Consider the following 23,611-nt stretch of genomic DNA (forward strand, 5'->3'; position numbering starts at 1 on the left):
GGTCCTCTGACACGGCTGTAATTTCGAACATAGTCTGCCACGTGGCTCAGAGACGGTGAGGTAAGCCCTCTTCACACAAAGGCCCATTCAGGGATCCTTTCAGTCAGTTCTTTATACAGCTCTGGCATGAAACATATCTGCTTTCTTACCCGGGGTTTCTCCCCCTTTTTTATCACCCATTTTTAGTCTTACTTTTGCACTCCGCCCTATTCATTTCCAATCGTCTATCCTGAAGTTTCCCGTTTGCATTTCAAAGTCCAAAGAGATGGAAGTTTTCATAAATTCCAGTCCACACATTTTGCTGTGGTGTGAGTGCAAGAACGCACATGGCCAAAATGTCTGAGGATGAATTACAGCCAAATAATATTGTTTTGCAGAACAGAACATTTAAATTCACATTCTCCATCCAGACTGACTTCTTCTTTTCCTTTCGGCTTTTTCAAGGGGTCACCACAGCGAATCAGTGTCCTCCATCTTCAGAGGTTTGATCCGAATGTTTGTTTTGGCCAAGCTTTTACGAGGGATTCCCTTCCTGACACAACCCTCTGTATTTATCCGGGCTAGGGACCGGCACAAGAAGACTTTATGTCCCTTTGTGGCTACAGAACAAGCAACTCACTCAGTAAAAGGCTCCCAACATTAAAAAAATGCAAAACAAAACAACAAAGATAACAAACGTTTGAAGCATTGGTACTCTTTATTATATGATCCTCATACACATGTCCCTCCATATAAAGCAAAAGCAAATGTTTTGAAACACACGCTGGTATTCATTTCCTGCTTATCCTCACGTCTTTTTTTCTTTGTCAGTCATCCTCTTCCCAAGAGCTCTTGCATCAGCTTCCGCTCCAGCCAACGCAAGATGATCTCCAATTCCTGTTTAAACATTTCCGGAGCAGCGAGAGTGTGACAGATGAAGAAGGACGACACACCTCTCCCCCTGTCAGGCTTCGCTCGCGCAGTCTCAGGTGGCATCCATTCGAAGCTAATCATTTGGCTGCTTGCTTGATGTAATCATTTGGGTTCAGTGATTGGGTCCTGTCATCTAGCTGTTCATTTGTCAAGAGTCCAAGATAGTTTTTGGCAATGGAGACGAATGAGATAATAAAGATTTCGGGAAAATAATAATAATATTATTATTATAATATTATTAATATAATATTAACCGTCTCCGTCCCTCGCTCACCCTACACTCCGCTGCTATCAGAAATTTCTCCAGAAATTTCTCCATAAACTATCCATCTATCCATCCAATCAACCATCCATCCATCCATCCATCCATCCATCCATCCATCCATCCATCCACCCGCGTCTGTTTCTCCCCTGTTCTCTGTCATTCTCAATCAGACCCCTCTCCCCCTCTCTCCCTCTTTATATCTATATCAATATATATATTGATTAGACGTCTACAAAATTGACCTTTTTCTTCAAACATATGGAAACTGATATTATTCCCACTCTCCAAAGTCTAAATTAGCTAAATATACCAGTTATTGTGATCCTGGACCTTGGCTATGCCTGCCTCAAGAGCCATGTCACTTTATTGTTGACATTTTTCAAAAACGCTGCAAAATTTGGGATATTATGTCCTTATTTTCATTGTAGCATTCAAAGTGGTACCAAATGAAGGTTAATAATTTTTTTCTTGAATATGATAGTAAGCACAATAAAACACATGAACACCTGTGTAAATTTTAGCTAATTTTAATGCACAAACAGTTTGGTAGTATGATAGCATTGCACTGACGCATATATTGCATAAGAAACTGTCAGATAGGATGTTACACTACACGGATGGAAAACTTTTACGGGATGTTCTTGGTGAAAGATACCCAGTGGAAAGTCTTGCAGTGCTCGTCTCTGGTACTCCACAGTATGAAGAAGGGAAGCTGCTTGGTGTGCCATTCATAGAAAGTTCCACAGGAATCCAACTGTGTAATGCTACATTGGAACTGATAGAAACATGGGGTCTCACAGACAACATTGCAGACAAAATTTTCGGTTTATGAACGTTAAATTTATTAAAATTAAACCTTGGATTCAGCACTAGTTTGCACGATACACACCCCCAACCACGGTGTCACATCTTCGTCGCCGTCAGGAGCGCGCCCCTCCCCTCCTGTCTCTTCCTCTGCTGCTCCTATCAGCCGGCCCCTCCCTTCCTGACTCAGCCGGCTCACGCACCTGTTCCCCATTCCCTTAATTGTGCCTTCTGGCCATAAAAGCCACACCTTCCGTACGGTCGTTGTCGGAGTATTCTAGGAAGTTCCCCGCTACTACCACACCACCATGTCTGTTCAGTTATCGCCCTCATTGTTACCTCTGTGTTTGTTATTTTTGTGCGTGTCTCAGTAAAGACTCTTTATTGGAACTCTGTCTCACAGTGTATTTTGGATCCAACCCTTACCTCCTCCCGTCGTCCCTCGAGTCTTGTCACTACGCCTCAAGTGGACGTGACACACGGCTGGCAGAGTAATCTCCAGCGGAAGAACACCAAAGCACACGACCGAACAGCGCCCCTGCCGGCCTACCTTACCATAACCCCTTTCTATGAGTGCACACGTCGATCGTCTTCAACGATACTTTTGCTGTTATGGGACCGAAAAAGACCCCACCACAGGCACGTATTCAGCCGAAGAAGACACAAAACAAAATTACAGTCGAGGTGAAGAAGGAGATCATTGAGACACACGACCGAGGTGTGTATTTGTGCAGTCACAGGTGCGCACCGCGGCTTTCATTTGAATCTCAGCCTGACACATTTCCCACGCTTGGAAATGGTATAAAGGCACAGCCGTCGCGGGACAGAAGATCAGAATCATCTCGGACTCAGACACACACGCAACTCCCAGAGACCTGCTCAGCATCAAACTGAATTTCTCAGTACGACTTGCTTGACTCCACGCCACGATCAAGCTCTGCGAGACATCTGTGTGTCACTTCCCTGAGAGAACTTTCTACAACCATTCGACAAATAGACAGGCCGGTACCGATATGCTAAGTCCACCATTGCTACTATCCTTCGCAACAATGCTTTACACAAAGGCTTTATTTACTCTATGCTTTCACGTGACTAATGACATCGAACTTGTCACGTGCGAGTTGACAGCTGGGGCGGGGCCGCCGCTCCCGACCTCCGCCAGCCGCTGTCAATCCCCTAATCGCCGATACTGGGACATTTCAAAGAGTCGCTGTCACCTCACCAGTGACATTATTACGACGCCTGGCGATTGTTAGCCGCGATCGCGTAGGTTTGTTGCTTTCCGGGATCGCGAGATTTTGCACCCGCATGTACCATTTTATTTTGCCTAGCTTGATAGGCTGGACGGATCGCCCCCGCCCGCCTTCTTTTGTCGCGTCATTCCCGGTCCGTGGAATCATCGGGCTCGCGCCTTTTGTTGTAATTAAATCTCTGCCAGCACCGACAGGACTCGAAATGGATGCAGATGACATTGAGGAGCTTGTTGCTGACCATAATGAGATCCTCAACACAGAGGATTTGATTTGCCTTCAAGAGGACAAGCAGAAGCAGGCCATTCAGGAGTTGTTATCTGAGGGCGAGGAGGAGGAGATGGCTGCTAAGTGGAATGAAGTGCAGGCTTTTATTGAACAGTTCCATCCAGAAAAGACTATGAGAATCATCAACATGATGAATGATAATGTGATCCCTCAGTTTCGTAAGTCCTTACAAGTCAGAAAGCAACAGGTGTCAATGAGGTGCCATCAATGACTATCACAAATGTAAAGTTACTTTATTATGCAGTGCAGTGTATTTCTTTCATTACAATACAATAGCACATTTATTGTCCATAGAATAAGGTATATTGTGTGTAGTTTTAAGGCTTATTGAGTTGAAAATTATATTTAATGGAGACATGGGAACGGATTATTCTAATTTTAATGGTTTCCTATGGGAAATTATTTTTTGGGATACACACTTTTCGCCTTACACACTCTGTCTGTCTGTCAAGAACCCAGCAGTGGTGGGGGGTTAAACATTAAAGCGACAGGCAGACAGAGAGTGAGAAAACACACACACACGAAAGGGAAATGACAGAGCTTGAAACAAAAAAAGTGTGAGAGTGTGAGAATAGTGAGAAAATGGATAGAAAACAGTTAAACTATCCCATCAAACAGTCTCCACAAATAACCCGCACAACTCATCTGTACACTTGATGCAAAAAGCTATCAACACAGCTAAACAGATCACAATTGATGAAGAACTAGATACATTTATCACAGAGAAAGCACCTACAAGGGATCATTCCTCAAGATGGTGAAAGAAGCCTATGTTCCTCATCAAGTGTTTAATGCTGAGGAAACCGGACACTCCATTCCATCAAGCCATTAACGACCATCACACACACAAAGCAGTTTTTTTTGCTGACGATACCTTGTGTGTGTGTTCTACATACTTGGCAATAAAGATGATTCTGATTCAGATTCTGATTCTGAAGGTAAATAAAATGACTTTATAGTATAGTACAGTTTATCTCTTTAATCATAATAGCACATTTATTATACATAAAGGTATGTCTGTGTAAGCTCTCAGTCGTACAGGAGTGGTCCATCGATGAGAAGGTTTCTTCAGCCGTCATCTGTACAAAAGTGAAGGTTTCGGACGTTTCGCCTCCTATCCAAGAGGCTTCGTCAGCGAACTAAAGTCTGACTGGTCGTATCGGCCCCATTTATATATCCCTAATGTCCAGACCACTCATTTGACGACAATGAGGTTAAAATCTTAGCGAAAGAACATAGATGGTTTGAAAGGGGGGTAAAAGAGGCGATTCTTATAAAACAACAAAATCCTTCATTAAACCGGTCTGGTGGTGTGAGGTTCAATTTGGATCGTTCATACAATAGCCTGCTCAGGCAAAACAGGTTAGGCAACTTTCGCAATGCTGATGAGGGTCGTTATGCTGATGAGGTGATACCGGGGGGATTGGGGGTAATAGGCCAATCGTTAGTCAGGAATGTAGGAACAATCAGTGGGGCCAAAGGGGGGGGTCCCGCGCCCCCCCCCCAACCTGAGAGTAGGGACCTATCATAGCTGTGTCCGGCGCCACCAGGTCTGGACATTAGGGATATATAAATGGGGCCGATACGACCAGTCAGACTTTAGTTTGCTGACGAAGCCTCTTGGATAGGAGGCGAAACGTCCGAAACCTTCACTTTTGTACAGATGACGGCTGAAGAAACCTTCTCATCGACATAAAGGTATATTTTGTGTAATTTTAAGGCTTAGAAAATTAGAAAATAGAAAATTATGTTTTATGGGGACCTGGGGATGGATTATTTTCATTTTAATGGTTTCCTATGGGAAATTACCTTTTGGGATACACACTTTTCGCCTTACACACTCTGTCTCGGAACCAATTAAGTTCCTAAACCAAGGGCCCACTGTATGGATTAAAATCTCAACATTTGCTTGTTTCTTATCCAGCCCTGGACGGACCAGTGGAACATTTGACAATGAGATTGTCATGATGAATCATGTCTATAAAGAACGCTTTCCCAAGGTACAGTGAAAATTGGAAGCCATCTTAATTCATTGAACACAATATTTAATAGATTTGCATATGTGTTACATGCCTAGGCAACAGCGCAGATGGAGGGTCGACTTCTACACATTATTGAAGAATGTTCGCCCGGGACCGCTCTTCCCTTGGCCGATGGTGTGCTTGGGTTCATCCACCACCAGCTGGTGGAACTGGTGCGAGACTGCCTGGACAAGTCTCAGAAAGGCTTGGTCACCTCTCAGTACTTTGTGGAGCTTCAGGAGAAGCAAGAGAAGCTTCTCCATGAGGTAAAGTTTTGAGAAGAGATCTCTGATGGAGGAACATCCCGGAAATGGATGATCGAACAGCAATGAATGTTGAGTGCACAACATTCTGCAGCTGATATTATGGTGGTAGAATGTTAATTGAAAAATCATGAAATTAAATGTATTATTATTATTATGAAATGAAAATGAACCATCGATCATGTGACATCACTCAAAACAGCAACAACTTCATTAGACACAAACTGAGCAGTGCCCACCCAAAAAAAAAACGTGTACAGTATGACCCCTTGTTGACACCGAAAGTCATTAGCTGCATTTTGTAATTCATTAAATACATTAAAGGTACAGTATTTTCCCGTGTATAAGGCACACCCCAAAGTCTTCATTTTCTTCAAAAGATGGTCCTGCGCCTTATACGCAGGTGCGCCTTCTGTAAAGTAATATTGAGCCACAACAGGTCATGCAACTACTGTCAGCAGCCACTGACTCATTTCCCGATGTAGAAATTATGCGAAACATCAGCCTCTACTATATATATATATATATATACAGTAAAGTCTCGTTATACCGATATCGGATATATCGATAGTCCCGGTTATATCGATACTATTTCTATGCACGCACGGAGAAAATTACATGCAAACAGGGTCGGATATATCGATAGTCCCGGTTATATCGATATTTTTTCGGACTCCCTTGAATATCGATATAACGAGACTTTACTGTATATATATATGGATGGATATATTTGACCCCCGTACCGGTTCGTCCTCATTAGGGCCTATCTCAGCTGTCTTCGGGCACGAGGCGGGGGACACCCTGAATTGGTTGCCAGCCAATCGCAGGTCACACAAAGACATACAGTCACTCTCACACTCACACCGAGGGACAATTTATAGGGTTCAATCTGCCTGCCATGCATGTTTTTGGAATGTGGGAGGATTTAGTTGCTTTATGAGAATCACTTCTTTAACTCCCCTTTCAAACATCATCTATGTTCTTTCGCTAAGATTTTAATCTCATTGTCGTCAAATGAGTGGTTGCTAGCTTTTAGGTGCAAATGTACTGCCGATTGAGGCCCACTTGTATTATCCCTGCGATGTTGATAAAGTCTTTTTTTGAGAATTTGTTGAGTCTCCCCAATGTACTGCTCTTTACAATTTTCATTCTTACAATGTTGAAAAGGGGGTAAAAGAAGTGATTCTTATAAAACAACAAAATCCTTCTTTAAACCGGTCTGGCTGGGTGAGGTTCAATTTGGATCGTTCATACAATAGCCTGCTTAGGTAAAACAGGTTAGGCAACATTCGTAATGCTGATGAGGTGATACCGGTGGGAGTGGGGGAAATAGGCCAGTCGTTAGTCAGGAATGTAGGAACAATCAGTGGGGCCACAGGGAGGGGTCCTCTGCTCCCCCCAACCTGAGAGTAGGGACCTATCATAGCTGTGTCCGGCACCGCCGTGTCTGGACATTACGGATATATAAATAGGGCCGATACGACCAGTCAGACTTTAGTTCGCTGACGAAGCCTCTTGGATAGGAGGCGAAACATCCGAAACCTTCAAAATTGTACAGATGACGGCTGAAGAAACCTTCTCATCGAGTTCTGTTTTATGTTTTTACAATTCTGGAAGATATTTCTCATAGCCACAGTTAATCAAAAGTCCAAAATATCTAACTTACTGGCTACCCCGCTAATACAGATAATGGGACAAACCTATTACTTATTTTAAACAGCTAGTGAGGGGAAGTTGTGTCTTTCTGTTGGTTGAAGTTATTCATTGAACATAATTTTAATCACATGAAAGCTAAATTCCCAGACAACATTCCACCAAAACAGCATGATTTGATCCATCTTGCTTTGCAGATAAAATCATTATGTCCAATATGTGTATTCGTTTTGAGTCTGAACATTGTTTTGTTAAAAGTTGAATTTTAAAAATGCTTTGGTTGAACACAATCAAATGTATGAAAGTAGTCAAAATGTAAACAGTTCACTGCACTTATTTTACATTTTTTTCTGCAAAACTGAGTGCCTTGGAATTGATGCCGCAAACCATGCTGTCACAGTCAAATGGTTTGTGCTAAATGGTAATAAGTACATAAACGAGAAATCCATGATCATTGCTAATATATTAAATGGGGAGGTGCCAGAATGTGGACAGAATAGGAACATATATCTTGTCAATCATATGCTGTATTGTTTTGAATAACAAACATTTGAAACTGTATGCTGTGACAAAAAGTTTAGGGCATACAAAATACCTTCCTGAGGCCACCAAATTAGTGGATGTAGAAACCCCTGTTCATTACAACTCATACTCCTCATTCTGGAACAAGAGCCAGACTTATGTACTTGTCAAATATTATCTTGGGGATGTCGTGTCATCTTACAGATAGTCAAGTGACTCAAAAGTCTGTTGTTGAATGAGTTGTCTATGATATGCACAAAACTGTATTGCATACGCCATTTTCTTGAGTACACTGTAATTCAATTTACTGCCATTCCTGTTGGCAAAAAAACAGTGAACTCAATTGTGTCATCATGTTCTTAATATTCGTGGTGTAAGAAAGTAGGTTGCTTCAAACAAGAAATCTTATTCTTGACTGAGCAACTGTATAGTCCTTAGTAGTGATCAAACACCAATAAACCTGCCGTGATTCAGGTTTCAGGGACTAAATCCCCAAAAAAACATGTAAAAATATCTTGGTAACTAGCTGAAATATCTTGTCACGATTATTAAGGATACGTGTTTTTGAAATAAACCCTAGATTCTTACGTATGTCATGGCTAATAAGAATGATTGTCTTGATTGTATTTATTGCAATGATTTAAGAAATGTTATCGTAATAAAATGTGACTTGTGCAGTGTGGTGTTCCTGACAGGGTTTTTCAACAAGATCTTAGATGGTGAACAGATGCCTGACGAATGGAGGCGAAGTGTACTGGTGCTCATTTTTAAGAACAAGGGAGATGTGCAGAGTTGTACTAACTACAGAGAAATAAAGTTGATGAGCCATACAATGAAAGTATGGGAAAGAGTAGTTGAAACTAGACTAAGAGCAGAAGTGAGCATTTGTGAACAACAGTATGGCTTCATGCCAAAAACAGAGTACCACAGATGTGGTGTTTGCTTTAAGGATGCTGATAGAGAAGTACAGAGAAAGCCAGAGGGAACTGCATTGGAGAAAGCATATGACAGGGTGCCTAGAGAAGAACTCTGGTATTGCATGAGGAAGTCTGGAGTGACAGAGAAGTATGTCAGAGCGGTGAAGGACATGTAAAAAAAAAATATGGTAACTCTATCAGGTTTCTGCGCCGAACCTACAAGGTGATCCAGGGTTTTCGGCAGTAAAATTAGATCGTGTAGATAAGATTACAGCAGAAATCAAATGTGACTAGCCTATATCATCACAAATTAAATGGAGTCTTCCACTGTTGCCTTTTGTAAAAAGAGTTGTTTGTTTAGTACTCAAGTCAAACTATTTTCAGTCGGAAACCAAGACTGTTATGGTGACAATGAAAGTGTTTTTGGAAGCCTTTTTACTGAATCTCACAAAGTGCATTTAAGCACAAGCCACAATGCCCGGAACCGATACGGGAGAGAAGCTTATTTGTTCTTTCTCCATCAGGCTTATGAGCGCTCAGAGAGTGAGGAAGTGACCACCATTACTAAACTTGTGAAGAAGATCCTCATCATCATCTCAAGGCCTGCTAGGCTCCTGGAATGTCTGGTGAGATTGCTTTGCCTCTGAAGGCTTGAACTAAATACTTAAATACAGATTTGACAACACAGTGATGGTGTACCCTCAGAATAAGAATAATGACACTCAGTGTGATCTGATGGCATCCACTGTCTTGTTTCGTCATGGACGTTAGCACTTATGCAGCTACAGTGTCAAGCTGATAAATGTTGGCGTGTCATGTTGTTTGCTAAATTTTTCACCGCTTACTTTCATTCAATTAATTTCATTCATATTTTTAATTTAAAACTGATTCTTTACTTACAGACAGTGTATTGTAGATGTTCAAATACCTGAAGACCTACAATACACTGTCTGTAAGCAAAGAATCTGTTTTAAATTAGATATCAAGTAGACAGGATGAACTTCGTACAACAAATAATTTCATTCGTGTTTGCTTAAATATAAAATGTTTCTTTACTGGTAAGGGTGTCAAGAGATATGAATAAATGCATTTTGCACTTATTTTATTTTTTATTTTTAGGAGTTTGATCCTGAGGAGTTCTACCAGCATTTGGAGACCGCAGAAGGTCAGGCCAAGGTGAGCCAGGGCATCAGGACAGACATTCCCCGATACATCATCGGTCAGCTCGGCCTCACCAGGGATCCTCTTGGAGGTGCCAATCAGATTTGTCTTGTCTAAAAAGTGATCTAGCAATTCCACCTTTCACTCTCAGTATAATCTTGATTGGCCAAGTGTGTAGAACACACAAGGAACTTGTCTCGGCTAGAACGCACTGCTCCCTTCAACTGCACAGCTGTTGAACTCCCAATAACAGACCATTACCTCGTGACATGTAACGTTTCCATCACACTCTCCACCACCAAAACACCCCGTACTATTAACTTTCGTAACATCAATGGCATCAACCCGGACTCCCTTGCTTCAATGTTCGCCTCATTATCTCTGGACCCAAGCTCCTCTCCTGACGAACTTGTTTCCCGCTACAACTCGGACCTCAATGACATTCTCAACACGCTCACTCCTGTCACATCCCGATCTGTTTTATTTACTCGTTCTGCACCCTGGTTCAACGCTCATCTCCGTTCCATGAAATCGAAAACATGCTAGCTTGAAAGACTTTATCGGAGAACCAGACTCACTGTTCACAAAGATATGTACACTGCTCAACTTTCTCTCTACAAGAAGAGTATCTCTCAAGCTAAATCGCAATACTACTTTGGACTCATTGACTCAAATACTGGAAATACTCAGGCTCTCGTTTCTCTTTATAACATAATCATTCACCCCCTGTATCAACCCCCTCACTTTTATTCATCTGACCACTGCAATTTTCTCCTCCTATTCTTTTCTGAAAAAGTCAACAAAATCCACCAGCATCTTGGCTCCTCTGTACCCCTCCACTCCCCCAACCTTCCTACCCCCTCTCATCTCGTCTCTTCTTTTGATCTCCCTCATCCCTCTACAATCTCGAATCTTATAACTAAATCCAAGAATTCTTCCTGTCAATTAGATCCCCTCCCAACAGTTCTGGTCAAATCCTGCTTTCCGTCTCTCCTTCCACTCATTTTAGCCATTATTCACTCCTCGCTATCCTGAGCAATCGTCCCTGTCCCCCTCAGAACGGCGGCTGTCACACCAATTCTTAAAAAGCCCAAATCTGATCCCAATGACGTCAAGAACCTTCACCCCATTTCTCACCTTCCTTTTACAGTAAAGTCTCGTTATATCGATATTCAAGGGAGTCCGAAAAAATATTGATATAACCGGGACTATCGATATATCCGATCCTGCGCCGAACTGCATTAAACAAAAGCCGCCAAAAGAGGGCAGCCAAGCGCCATATAAGAAACGGAGCTGGCCATTAGCTCCCTTTTTTTGGGTCAGAGATGTTCCCCCAATGTTGCCTCAAAATGGCACATATAATTCTTTAATGATTGTAAACATGTATGCTTTAATCTTCAGAACTACAGTGTATTTGAAACATATTCATAACTGGATGTGAAACAAGAAAGCATATTATCGGAATCTGAAGCCATTGTTTGGATTCACAAGCAATGCAAGACGTCTTGGCGTGAAGTCATTTTTATTTGCATTTGAATAAAAAGTGACATCGGCGGTCCTTTAATACACAGTATGGAATGTTAATAATTTTCAAAATCATCGCGCTTCAGCAGACAAAACAAGAAACATTGTTGCAAAAAACGATTGCATTCATATACAGTACAGTGGGCATGTACATAACACAACAGGGAAACTGCCACGCTTACATCTTACTGTATTATGTATACAATTTAAAAAAGTCATCAATCTTCTTCTGCTTCCCATTTTTACCTTTTAACACAAACACTTCAATCTCGTCTGCTACACACGAGCTAGCGTCTGAAAATGAAAATGGCTCTGCTACACGGGTGCTGGGCACGTAACCAAGTCACCTGACCAAGTCGACCAATGGCGCGACTGATGGCGTGACACGTAACCGAGACACGTGACCAAGTTGACCAATGGCGCGACCGATGGCGTGTCACGTGACAAAGTCACACGGCCAAGTCGACCAATAGCGCGACCGATGGCGGCTCATGTGACCAAGTCGACCAATGGCGCGACCGATGGCGGCTCACGTAACAAGACACGTGACCAAGTTGACCAATGGCGCGACGGATATATCGATATAAACAACAAAAATGGCCGGCGGGGGATGAAAAGGAGCACCGTAATAACCGGATTATCATAATAACCGGGTATCGTACTAAACGGTACGAATTATACATAAAAAGACTAGAAATGTGCAAGGGAAATGAAAATAGTATCGTAATAAGCGGTACTATCGATATAACCGATATCGATATAACAAGACTTTACTGTATTTCCAAAATCCTAGAAAAAGGTGTGTACTCTCAGCTACACTCTCATCTCTCCCAGAATGATCTCTACGAACCATTCCAATCTGGTTTCCGCCTGCACCACAGTACAGAATCAGGTCTCTTAAAAGCCACGAATGATCATCTTTTGGCAGCTGACGCCAACTCTCCATCGTCGGCCTTCTTGACCTCACTGCACCTTTTGACATCATTTCTCATCCCATCCTCCTTGACAGACTTTGCTCCAGAGGAGTCACCGACACGCCCCTACACTGGTTCCACTCGTTTCTCTCTGGCCGCTCTCAGTTCATCCAAATGAATTCCTTCACTTCACAGTCCTCTCCTGTATCTTCTGGTGTGCCCCAAGGCTCTGTCCTGGGACCACTCCTCTTTATCGCCTACCTTCTTCCGCTTGGCAATATTCTCCGTTAATTTGGTATACAATTTCATTGCTTTGCGGATGAAACCCAGCTCTATCTCTCCAGCAAACCCGACGCCTCTCTTCAGAATCAGAATCAGAATCAGAATCATCTTTATTGCCAAGTATGTAGAACACACAAGGAATTTTTTTCCGGTAGAACACGCTGCACTAGTAGCGTCGTCAAAAAAAACTGCTAAGTGGCACTATACACTTCCACCTTCTTCCCTTTCACCCTGCCTCTCTGAAATTAAATCCCGGTTTACCCATAACTTCCTCAAACTTAACAGCGAGAAAACTGACATTCTCTTTGTTGGTACCAAATCCACCTTGAGCAAAGCTAACAGTTTCTCTCACTATTGACAATTCGACCGTTTCTCCCTCCCACCAGGTCAAAAGTTTAGGTGTCATTCTTGACAGCACACTATCTTTCCACTCCCATATAAATAACTTAACCCGATCTGCGTATTTCCACCTACGCAATATCAACCGTCTTCGGCCATCTCTTACTCTTCACACCAATGCTATCGTCGTTCATAGTCTTGTCACCTCCCGGATCGACTTAATTCTCCTTGGTGTCCGTCAGAAACTTCTCCCCAAACTTTAACTCCTCCTGAATTCTTCAGCCCGGATCATCACCAGAACCTCATCCTTTTACCACATCACCCCCGTCCTCCAAGAGCTCCACTGGCTCCTGGTCAAATATAGAATCAATTTTAAAATTCTTTTTTATACATTTAAAGCTATCCCTAGCCTTGCCCCCCCATACCTATCTGATCTTCTTCACATTTCTATTCCCTCTCGTTCCCTCAGATCCTCTTCCTCCCTCCACCTTTGTGTGCCCCTTCTGCTCGTCTCACCACGATGGGGGACAAAGCTTTCAGCTGCTCTGCCCCCAAACTCTGGAACTCACTTCCTGCGAACATTCGTAACATTGATTCTCTTCCCACCTTCAAATCCCATCTCAAAAGCCACACGTTTAAAATCACATTTTCTGTGTGGCTCTTTCTCTTGTTCTAATTTATAATTGTATTTTATTTATTATAGTACCTATTCTTGTCTGTGACTGTAAAGTGTCCTTGAGAGCTTTGAAAGGCGCTTAAAATGAAAAATGTATTCTCATCTCATCTCCCGTACCGCTTATTCCTCATTAGGGTCGCGGGGGTTGCTGGAGCCTATCTCAGCTGTCTTCGGGCACGAGGCGGGGGACACCCTGAATTGGTTGCCAGCCAATCGCAGGGCACACAAAGACATACAACAGTCACTCTCACACTCACACCTAGGGACAATTTGGAGTGGTCAATCTGCCTGCCATGCATGTTTTTGGAGTGTGGGAGGAAACCGGAGGACCCGGACAAAACCCACGTGGGTCCGGGGAGAACATGCAAACTCCACACAGGGAGGCAGGACCGGGACACGAACCGGCGACCTCTGCACTGTGAAGCCGGTGTAACCACTCGACTACCGGGCCGCCCTGAAAAATGTATTATTATCTAATATTATCATTAAAAAAGTATGTACGTATGGAAGTCGATGAGAAGGTTTCTTCAGCCGTCATCTGTACAAAAGTGAAGGTTTCGGACGTTTCGCCTCCTATCCAAGAGGCTTCGTCAGCGAACTAAAGTCTGACTGGTCGTATCGGCCCCATTTATATATCCCTAACCTGGTGGCGCCGGACACAGCTATGATAGGTCCCTACTCTCAGGTTGGGGGGGGGGCGCGGGACCCCCCCCTGTGGCCCCACTGATTGTTCCTACATCCCTGACTAACGACTGGCCTATTACCCCCACTCCCCCCGGTATCACCTCATCAGCATTGCGAAAGTTGCCTAACCTGTTTTGCCTGAGCAGGCTATTGTATGAACGATCCAAATTGAACCTCACCCCACCAGACCGGTTTAATGAAGGATTTTGTTGTTTTATAAGAATCGCTTCTTTTACCCCCCTTTCAAACCATCTATGTTCTTTCGCTAAGATTTTAACCTCATTGTCGTCAAATGAGTGGTTGCTAGCTTTTAGGTGCAAATGTACTGCCGATTGAGGCCCACTAGTATTATCCCTGCGATGTTGATAAAGTCTTTTTTTGAGAATTTGTTGAGTCTCCCCAATGTACTGCTCTTTACGTATGGAAGTATATATGTTAAGTGATTGGGTTGTTTGTTACATTTTTCTTGGGTGTCACTTTTGGACTCGCTACTTTTATAGTTTGCACATTAATTAATCACATTCTCGAATTTGCTGAGATTTTGGCACACATGGGAAAATGATATGAAAATACAGTTACAGAGATCTTAAAGGGCAACCGACATCACTTTTTTGTTTCCTAAAAACATTTTATAGCATCTAAAAACCCAAAACACACAGTATGATATTTTTAGTGAAATGCAAAACACCAATAAAAATGACTTAAAGTGTCTAAAAAGTACTTCAATTTGAAACCGGAAGTGGCCAGTCTCAGAAGGTCCCGCCCCCTTGTTCGTGGTGTCACACCAAGACGTCTTGCCTTTCTGGAGAATCAAAACAATGGCTTCAGATTTGGAGAAGATGCTTTCTTGTTACGCATCCAGTCATGAATATGATTCAAATAGTTCTGAAGAGGAAAGCATACATGTTTGCAATTGATTAAATAATTTATTCCGTGTCATTTTGAGGTGTCGGGGGTGTGTGGGGAAATGTAGCACTCAAAAGAGGCAGAAGATGGCGACAAAGTCCGTGGAAATGGGCTGATTATTTCCTTAGAATTTTTGTCAGCGAATATCAAATAGATGTTCGGTGCAACACACAAGGATTCACCATTGCGTTATTTATGTGTTTTCCTTCTAATTTCGCCATCAACACGGATCAACACGAAGTTTTCAGACCAAACAAAGTACCGCAAAATGCATTGACGTGAATGAAAGTACTACGACAATGTGTCCTTTCTTGGTCAGGGGCGTTCCCTCCATGACGTGACGTCAGGATTCGTGACCAACTCAAAAACTAGACTTCCAGAATATTCAGCGCGAGTCTTAAAACGTAAAATATCGCTATATGCGGTGGAAACTTTGTAAAATACGCTCAGTCGAAGTCATTTGAAGCGATTTTACAATAAACAGAACTTCAATGGATTGCTCAGTCACTGACATCAAAAATGGGGGGAGGTTCTCCTCTGTCATTAAAATAGATCAAAAGTTTAAGGACAATATGCCTCAATATACAACTTAAAGGACAACCGACGCCCCGCTCAAGTTGTTTCCATAATTTGTAAAATCGCTTCAAATCACTTCTACTGAGCGTATTTTACAAAGATTCCGCATATAGTTATATTTTACCTTTTAAGAATTGCGCTGAATATTCCAGAAGTCTTGTTTTTGAGTTGGTGACGACTCCTCACCCTACGTCACTGAAAGAACGCCCCTGACTGAGAAAGGACATACCTTGCATCACCTCAATGCATTTTGTGGTACTTTGGTCTGAAAACTTTGTGTTGATCCATGTTGATGGCGGAAATTAGAAGGTAAACACATAAATAACGCAATGGTGAATCGTTGTATGTTACACCGAGACAACTCTTTGATATTTGTTGAAAAAAATTCCAAGCTGCAAAACAAAACTATTTCCAACGGAGCTCTGCCCCCATCTTATGCATTTTCTGTGACACTACACCTCAGTCTTGAGCCATCAAAACGACCCAGAAAACCTTATTTAATCAATTGCAAACATTTATACTTTCCTCTATAACTATTTGAATCATATTCATAACTGGATGTGTAACAAAAAAGCATCTTCTCCGAATCTGAAGCCATTGTTTTGATTCTCGAGCAAGGCAAGACGTCTTGGTGTGACGTCACGAACTGGGGGCGGGACTTTCTGAAAATGCCCAATTCGCAGCTCAATTTTTTGCAGATTTTGGACATTAAGTCATTTTTATTGGTGTTTTGCATTTGAATAAAAATATCATACTGTGTGTTTTGGCTATGTTAGATGCTATAAAACGTTTTTCTGATGTCAGTTAGCAAACAAAAAACGATGTTGGTTGTCCTTTATGTGCTGCTTTTATTTGTCTTGCTCAGGCCCACTGCGATCCTTCCTATTGAGAACAGTTACATCAAACTAAAGATTTTTTTTTCTCTTTCCCAAGCAAATTTACTTTATGTATTTAAATTGTATCTTTATTCTGTGATTACAGAGATGGGCCACCTGGAACAAACAAGTGCAGGTCATACGTCTGCCAGCATCCAGTCTGATGAGTCCGGAGAGGCAACATCAAGCCAGGTACTAACGACTAAGTAATGCAAAACATATTAATCTAGAGCTCAGGAGAACAATGTGCGTTCATACAGAGCACAAACATCCCACACGATCACAATGCTTTTACTTATCGGACATAACTGATTCTGTTTCCTGTGTTTTATCTGTTCCGTCGACTGCGATTTAGAGCCATGCAGTTTGTACTCCCCCGCGTAGAAAACCACTGGAGATTGACTTTGAAACGATCAAGTTAATCAGCAATGGTGCCTATGGGTGAGACAAAATGTCTTTCTTTCTTTGGTCAGCCTCAGCTCTCAGTCTTTTGTGAAGACCATAATGAAGAGATTGGATGATGTGTTCCAATGAAATGATCCCCATGTGTCATTGTGAATTTTCCCATCTTTCTTCTCATATTTTTTTCCATTTCCCTACCTGTCATGTGTCCTTTTCAAAAGTCAAAGTCAGCTTTATTGTCAAATATGCTAATATGCATGACATACAGCACAGATGAAATTAATGTTCTCTCGGACCCAGCGTGCAAGGCATGCAAGGCACTTATAATGTGGCTAAAAAGACATACAATTGACAACAGACAATACATGTAATTTCTGAATGTAAAGTGAGGTAGTGTCGTATGGAAAGTGAGGCAGTGACGTATGTAAAGTTTTCCTTCTTTCTATAACCCCCTGCCCCCATGCTTCTCTTATATGCCTCTCCACGCGGCTCTCCCTGTCCCCTCGCAGAGCTGTATTTCTAGTCCGTCACAGGGAAACCCGACAACGCTTTGCCATGAAGAAGATCAACCGGCAGAACCTAATTTTGAGAAACCAGATCCAGCAAGTGTTTGTGGAGCGGGACATCCTGACTTTTGCTGAAAACCCATTTGTGGTTTCCATGTTTTGCTCTTTTGAAACACGGAAACATCTCTGCATGGTCATGGAATATGTAGAAGGTAGAGTCCACATCTGCACCATCATATTTTTATTCACATAAGGTTTGCTCGAAACCAGGGGTCGGGAACCTTTTTGATCAAGAGAGCCATAAAAGTACAATATTTAGAAATGTTTTTCAGTGAGAGCCACACGCACACACATGCACGCACTCACACATGCACGTAATTTCAACAAAATATCAGAATATATTATTTAAAATAACTTTGTGATAATACTCACCAATAATATGAATGATTTTCCATTCCTCCTGATTTGTTAAAAAAATCAAGCCAAACGATCGGAATGAAAGTCGACTTGCCGGGTCCATAAGCGAAGTTACTGCTAGCTAGCCTGCACACTGCTCATTAGCTTGCACGCTTGCTTTCTGCTGTCTCTCACAGAAGTATATTGATACTAACGTTAGCTTGGGGCTTGTCAAAGTGCCACTGATATTGAACTGTTTCATACATGGTATTGTTTCATTGCAAATTAGAATCACGGCAGAACCTTTTCTCTCCAATAACTCGAATCCTTCCATCCATTCAACCTGTAGTGTATGATACGCCTAATTTTTTTTTTTTACTCGTCAGGCTTATTTAAAAGGGGGCGTTTACCTGTTACGACATCAACAGCCACCTTAGGTCACTATCATTCAAAATTATTAATTGAATATATATTCAAAATTACGCTTTCAGTCAACCTAGGTCAGTAACATCCAATCAAAATTGCCGCCCAAATAGCGAAAAAGCGAGAATATGTATTTAGTTTTATCGGCGAGCCAGATGCAATCATCAAAAGAGCCATATATGGCTCCCGAGCCATAGGTTCCCTACCCCCGCTCTATACAGTACCATGGAAGTAATTTTACTTCAGTATTTGTTATGCCTTGTCAAAATGTCATCAATGTTTTTTTGGACTCTTGTTCTCAGGTGGGGATTGTGCAAATCTGTTAAAGAACATCGGCCCTCTGCCTGTGGACATGGCACGTATGTATTTTGCAGAAACGGTCCTGGCTTTAGAGTACCTACATAACTATGGCATTGTACACAGAGACCTCAAACCTGACAAGTGAGCCCCACCCTGCAACAGCTACTTTCATCCTCTGTTTCAGCATGAATTAGTGGGTTCACATTTTTGCTGTTTTTTTGTGTGTGTTTTTTTTTCCTTCCTTTGTAGTTTGTTAATCACCTCAATGGGACACATTAAGCTTACAGATTTTGGACTGTCAAAGATCGGACTTATGAATATGACAACGAATTTGTATGAAGGTCACATTGAAAAGGACACAAGAGAGTTCATTGACAAGCAGGTATGTTGTCTTTCTTTCTATACTGAGTTTGACTAAATGAAATCGCTGAGCATTACTGCTCTACCTCTTCACTCCTTCACAGGTGTGTGGTACCCCTGAGTACATTGCTCCAGAGGTGATCCTGCGGCAAGGCTACGGGAAGCCTGTTGACTGGTGGGCTATGGGCATTATACTTTATGAGTTCCTTGTGGGCTGTGTGCCTTTCTTTGGAGACACACCTGAACAGCTTTTTGGTCAGGTGGTTAACGGTAAGGAAAGTCTTGACATGAATGCATCACTGGCAACTTTTCTGTTCGAGAAGTTGTGTTAGTCAGTTATTACTAACTAAAATTAGAATAGTCTCAGTCAATCAATGTTGTTTGCCTGATGTTCCAGATGACATCATCTGGCCTGAGGGCAATGATGCTCTGCCAGCTAATGCCCAAGAACTTATCACTAGACTACTTCACCAGAGTCCGCTGGAGCGTTTGGGAACTGGTACGTGGAGTAAATCAATGATTTTGTTGTTATTATTTGTGGCAAAGCATCAGTGTAGATGTCTTTTGGTGCGCCTTAGGTGGAACTCCGGAGGTGAAGATGCACATATTCTTCCTGGGCCTTGACTGGAATGGTCTCCTGAGGCAAAAAGCTGAGTTCATACCACAACTGGAAACTGACGAAGACACCAGTTATTTTGACAGTAGGTGGCCGGATGAATGGAACCTATGGGCGAAAAAAAAACTATGTGGAAGATTTTTTGGCATTACAGTATATCCCTGATGACTGATACATTCCATTTACAGCCCGCTGCGAGCGATATCCTCACCAAAGCTCTGATGACAACGATGACATTAACGACGATGAATCATCTCTTGAATTGCGACAGTTTTCCTCTGTTGCCCATCGCTTCAGCAAGGTATGCTTTCTTTTTCTGGTTACTGTGTTACCTTCGACCAAACTCTGTCTTTAAAAGACTGAACATTTCTTTCCATTCTGCAAGGTATATAGCAGCACAGAGTACTTGTCCAACTCTCCACCGTCCAACCAGAGCTTCTCATCTTTTGAGCGGAGCCATAGCGAAGAGAAAGATGAGAGAGGCACCTTTTCCCTTGGTGACGGACAGAAGAAACTGGCTAGCAGAGACAGACCAGACGAACACAAGGGGAGGTGAGAGCTTTCAAACAGATGAAGGACAGTTAAAAATGTTTCTTGTTGAGCTGTTGCGTGCATAGGAGAATAAACTCCCCCTATTGTAGGGTATGGCTTATTGCAGATAGAAGGGTCAATAGTATAGTGGCAAATCAGGACTCCATCTTACACGTCTAAATATGGCCACCTACAGCTGCAAAAAAAAAAAAAAATCAGGATGGCAACTGTCACGGTTTGCCAAGTGGTGTTTGTCGGTTGTGGATCCCAAAAAGCAGGCAGAAGGGCAGATTGTATTTAAGAAATTGTATTCAAATAAAGTCAACAGGAACAAAATCTAAAACATCAAAATCATCTGAAAAATCCGAAAAATACAAAGCATTAAAGAAAAACCTAGAATAAAAGTCTGTCAAGGTGGAACAAACACATGCACAGCATACACAATGCACTATGCATACAATGACCCAACACCGAATGGTCGTGAGTCCTTTTGACTGCCACTGAATGGAACGACCAGCACCTGTGCAGGTGCAGGCGGGGCCGACAGCACCACCCGTTGGTCGACAACCAGATCATGACAGCAACAGCCGAAATGCCAAACAACATTTAAGAAGAGAAGAGTTCACATACCAATGGGTGATGTTCCAGTTGTTTTCTTTTTTTTCTGTATTTTATTATGTGAGCACAAACTGTTCAGAGTTCAGAAATAACTTCTAAAAATGTGGGAATTTCATAGCTACCAACTACTCAGGTTTTGCCGTAAAAACTACTGTTTTCATTATTATTATTATGGCTCTTCGCTGTGTTACAAGATGGTCGTAAAATCAGCAGGAATCAAAGTGATGAACAAAAAGATTATTTTAATTGTGGACCGCAGAGACATTGTGAGGTCCAAGTAGGAAGGCCATTGAAGGAGAAGCTTCTGCTCTCCCCCCACCCGAGATATTATTTCTACAGAGGGTGGGAATGACATCATTTCAAAAGGGGCCTATCAGCTGTGAGATAGGTAGGGTGAAATATGATATCAGACTGAAATAAGAATGGGTGAGTAATGGTACACACTACAAATACGTAAGGTTATAAGGTAAACTACACACATCTATCTATCTATCTATCTATCTGTCTGTCTGTCTGTCTGTCTGTCTGTCTGTCTGTCTGTCTGCCTGCCTGCCTGCCTGTCTGTCCGTCCCTCTATCTATCTATCTATCTATCCCTCTATCTATCTATCCCTCTATCTATCTCTCCCTCCCTCCATCTCTCCCTCCCTGCATCTCTCTCTCTCTCTCTCCATTCTCTCTCTCTCTCTCTCTCTCTCCCCCTCTCTCTCTCTAGAGAGAGAGAGAGAGAGAGAGAGAGAGAGAGAGAGAGAGAGAGAGAGAGAGAGAGAGAGAGAGAGAAACAACTTGGACTAAACTTAGACAAATACAAATGAGTAGAAAATACATAACATTGGATGTTTAAGGATGTGCATATAAAATTGTTCTATCACCTTTATGTGAATTGCGCATGCGCGTAGTACAGGTCTTTCCTGGAATTGAGAGTGAGGGCTCATTCTTGAAATTAAGATGCAAAAGTTAGCATTATTCTTGTGATTGTCGTGTAATGGCACCTGCCGGACAAAAATCAACAAAGAGTCTGAAATAAAACTACGATCCTTTCGTGAGGAATACTCCCAGTGTCACGTTTTTGCGAGGTGGTGATGGCGGATGCGGATCCCAAAAAGCAGGCAGAAGTGAGCAGGAGGTTGTTTGACAAATTGTATTAAAATAAAGTCAGCAGGAACAAAATGTAAAACATCAAAATCATCTGAATGGAAAAAATACAAAGTAGCAAAAGAAGACCAAAAGTAAAAGTCCGCCAAGGTTAAACAAACACATACACAATGCATGCAGCAACCAAGCAGCAAACAAACAATGAACCGGCCCCGGATGGTCGTGCCGGGTGTCCTTTTAAGTGTCAATGATTAAACGACCAGCACCTGCGAGGCTGCAGGCAGGGGTGACGTCGCTACCCGCTGGTCGCCAATCTGATCGGGACGACCAGCACCTGTGCAGGTGTAGGCGGGGCCGACAGCGCCCCCCGTTGTTCGCCAACCAGATCATGACACCCAGCCATTTCCTGTAATTAAACAAACTGAAAATTCCGCAAACTGCAGTGTGTGTCTGCATGATTTTTCGATCGGGCGTGGAGGAATCAGCGATGTGAAAGACCACGTGGGAACCAAGAAACACAAGTAAGATGTCAGCGCGAGTGACATAAGTGGAAAATTTTCCACATTTTTTTGTGGCCCCAACAGATTCACTGGAAGTCATGAATGGCGAGACATTGTTCACGGAAGCTATCATTGAACCAATTGCAATGGCCGACCACATGGGACAATTGTTCAGAAAAATGTTTCCCGATTTCAAAATCCTGAAAATAAATTTTCAACTGTGCGAACTGTTTTTTTTTTCTGTTTCCACCCGTTATTTGTGTTAGTCCTTCATAGTATTATTTTATCAATACACCAATAAAGTCCTATTTTAATCTGGGTTAAAATAAATGTGTGCATTTCTCTTGCAGTTTGCGTCCTCGTTGCTCCCAGGCAAAGCACACTTCTAGCCCCCTGGTATTAAACAGCACTGAGAGCCTTGACACAATGCCTAACTTTGCCATATGTGCTGAGGAGGAGGGTAAGCCTGGAAAAACATAGGTGTTCTGTTTTTTTTCCCCAACTCCTGAAGGACCCGATGCCATCCTCTTTTTCTTCTTTGTGTTCTAGACGGTATGGTCTCCAATCTGCGGCAAATTCGCCTCCGTAGCAACAGCGCAGGCACTAAGCCGTCATTCCGCAGAGGCAGGTCCCGACGCATTGCCCACCAACTGGACACCCTTGAAAAACTGAGGCCACCAGCTGGAAAATTCCCTAAGTCCGCCTCAGTCTCTGGACTCACACTCTTTATTACCCCAGGTGCACACAAAATTACCATCTCTCTAAAATGTGAAGAATGCCTTATGTCATAAAATAATACAATGTTCACAGTGCAGAAGTTGGATATTTGCTTTTATGCTTTATGATATTATGCTTTTATATCTCCAGCCAGTTGCTGAGCATTGTACAGTATACAGCACTGGACGCACTCAGGCAACAACCAACACAACCAAATACATATTTCTTGTAGGTGCTGCGAATGCACACTTTATAGACGGGAGTTTAAATTCTTGTCTGTCTACAGGAGGGCTGCCCAAACCTTATTTACCTAAGA

General features: G+C 42.4%; 1 protein-coding gene across 4 annotated transcripts in view; it reads left to right on the forward strand.

The window, feature by feature from the left end:
• The window catches only part of LOC148891962 (microtubule-associated serine/threonine-protein kinase 3-like), a 73,653-nt gene that overhangs the window by 31,494 nt on the left and 18,548 nt on the right, over positions 1-23,611 (forward strand). For all 4 annotated transcript variants that reach the window (XM_089007880.1, XM_089007881.1, XM_089007882.1 and 1 more), the window contains exons 5-21: positions 811-968; positions 5,444-5,519; positions 5,597-5,806; positions 9,420-9,521; positions 10,015-10,147; positions 16,939-17,024; positions 17,188-17,273; positions 17,744-17,952; positions 18,862-19,000; positions 19,109-19,241; positions 19,324-19,489; positions 19,617-19,718; positions 19,798-19,920; positions 20,024-20,136; positions 20,221-20,387; positions 22,929-23,038; positions 23,128-23,316. In XM_089007880.1, the coding sequence (XP_088864006.1) occupies positions 811-968; positions 5,444-5,519; positions 5,597-5,806; positions 9,420-9,521; positions 10,015-10,147; positions 16,939-17,024; positions 17,188-17,273; positions 17,744-17,952; positions 18,862-19,000; positions 19,109-19,241; positions 19,324-19,489; positions 19,617-19,718; positions 19,798-19,920; positions 20,024-20,136; positions 20,221-20,387; positions 22,929-23,038; positions 23,128-23,316 (2,302 nt within the window). The remainder of the gene's footprint in view (positions 1-810; positions 969-5,443; positions 5,520-5,596; positions 5,807-9,419; positions 9,522-10,014; positions 10,148-16,938; positions 17,025-17,187; positions 17,274-17,743; positions 17,953-18,861; positions 19,001-19,108; positions 19,242-19,323; positions 19,490-19,616; positions 19,719-19,797; positions 19,921-20,023; positions 20,137-20,220; positions 20,388-22,928; positions 23,039-23,127; positions 23,317-23,611) is intronic.

Source organism: Hippocampus bargibanti, linkage group LG11 (genome assembly GCF_051943395.1).
Source record: "Hippocampus bargibanti isolate YZ-2025 linkage group LG11, ASM5194339v1, whole genome shotgun sequence".
NCBI lineage: Eukaryota > Metazoa > Chordata > Actinopteri > Syngnathiformes > Syngnathidae > Hippocampus > Hippocampus bargibanti.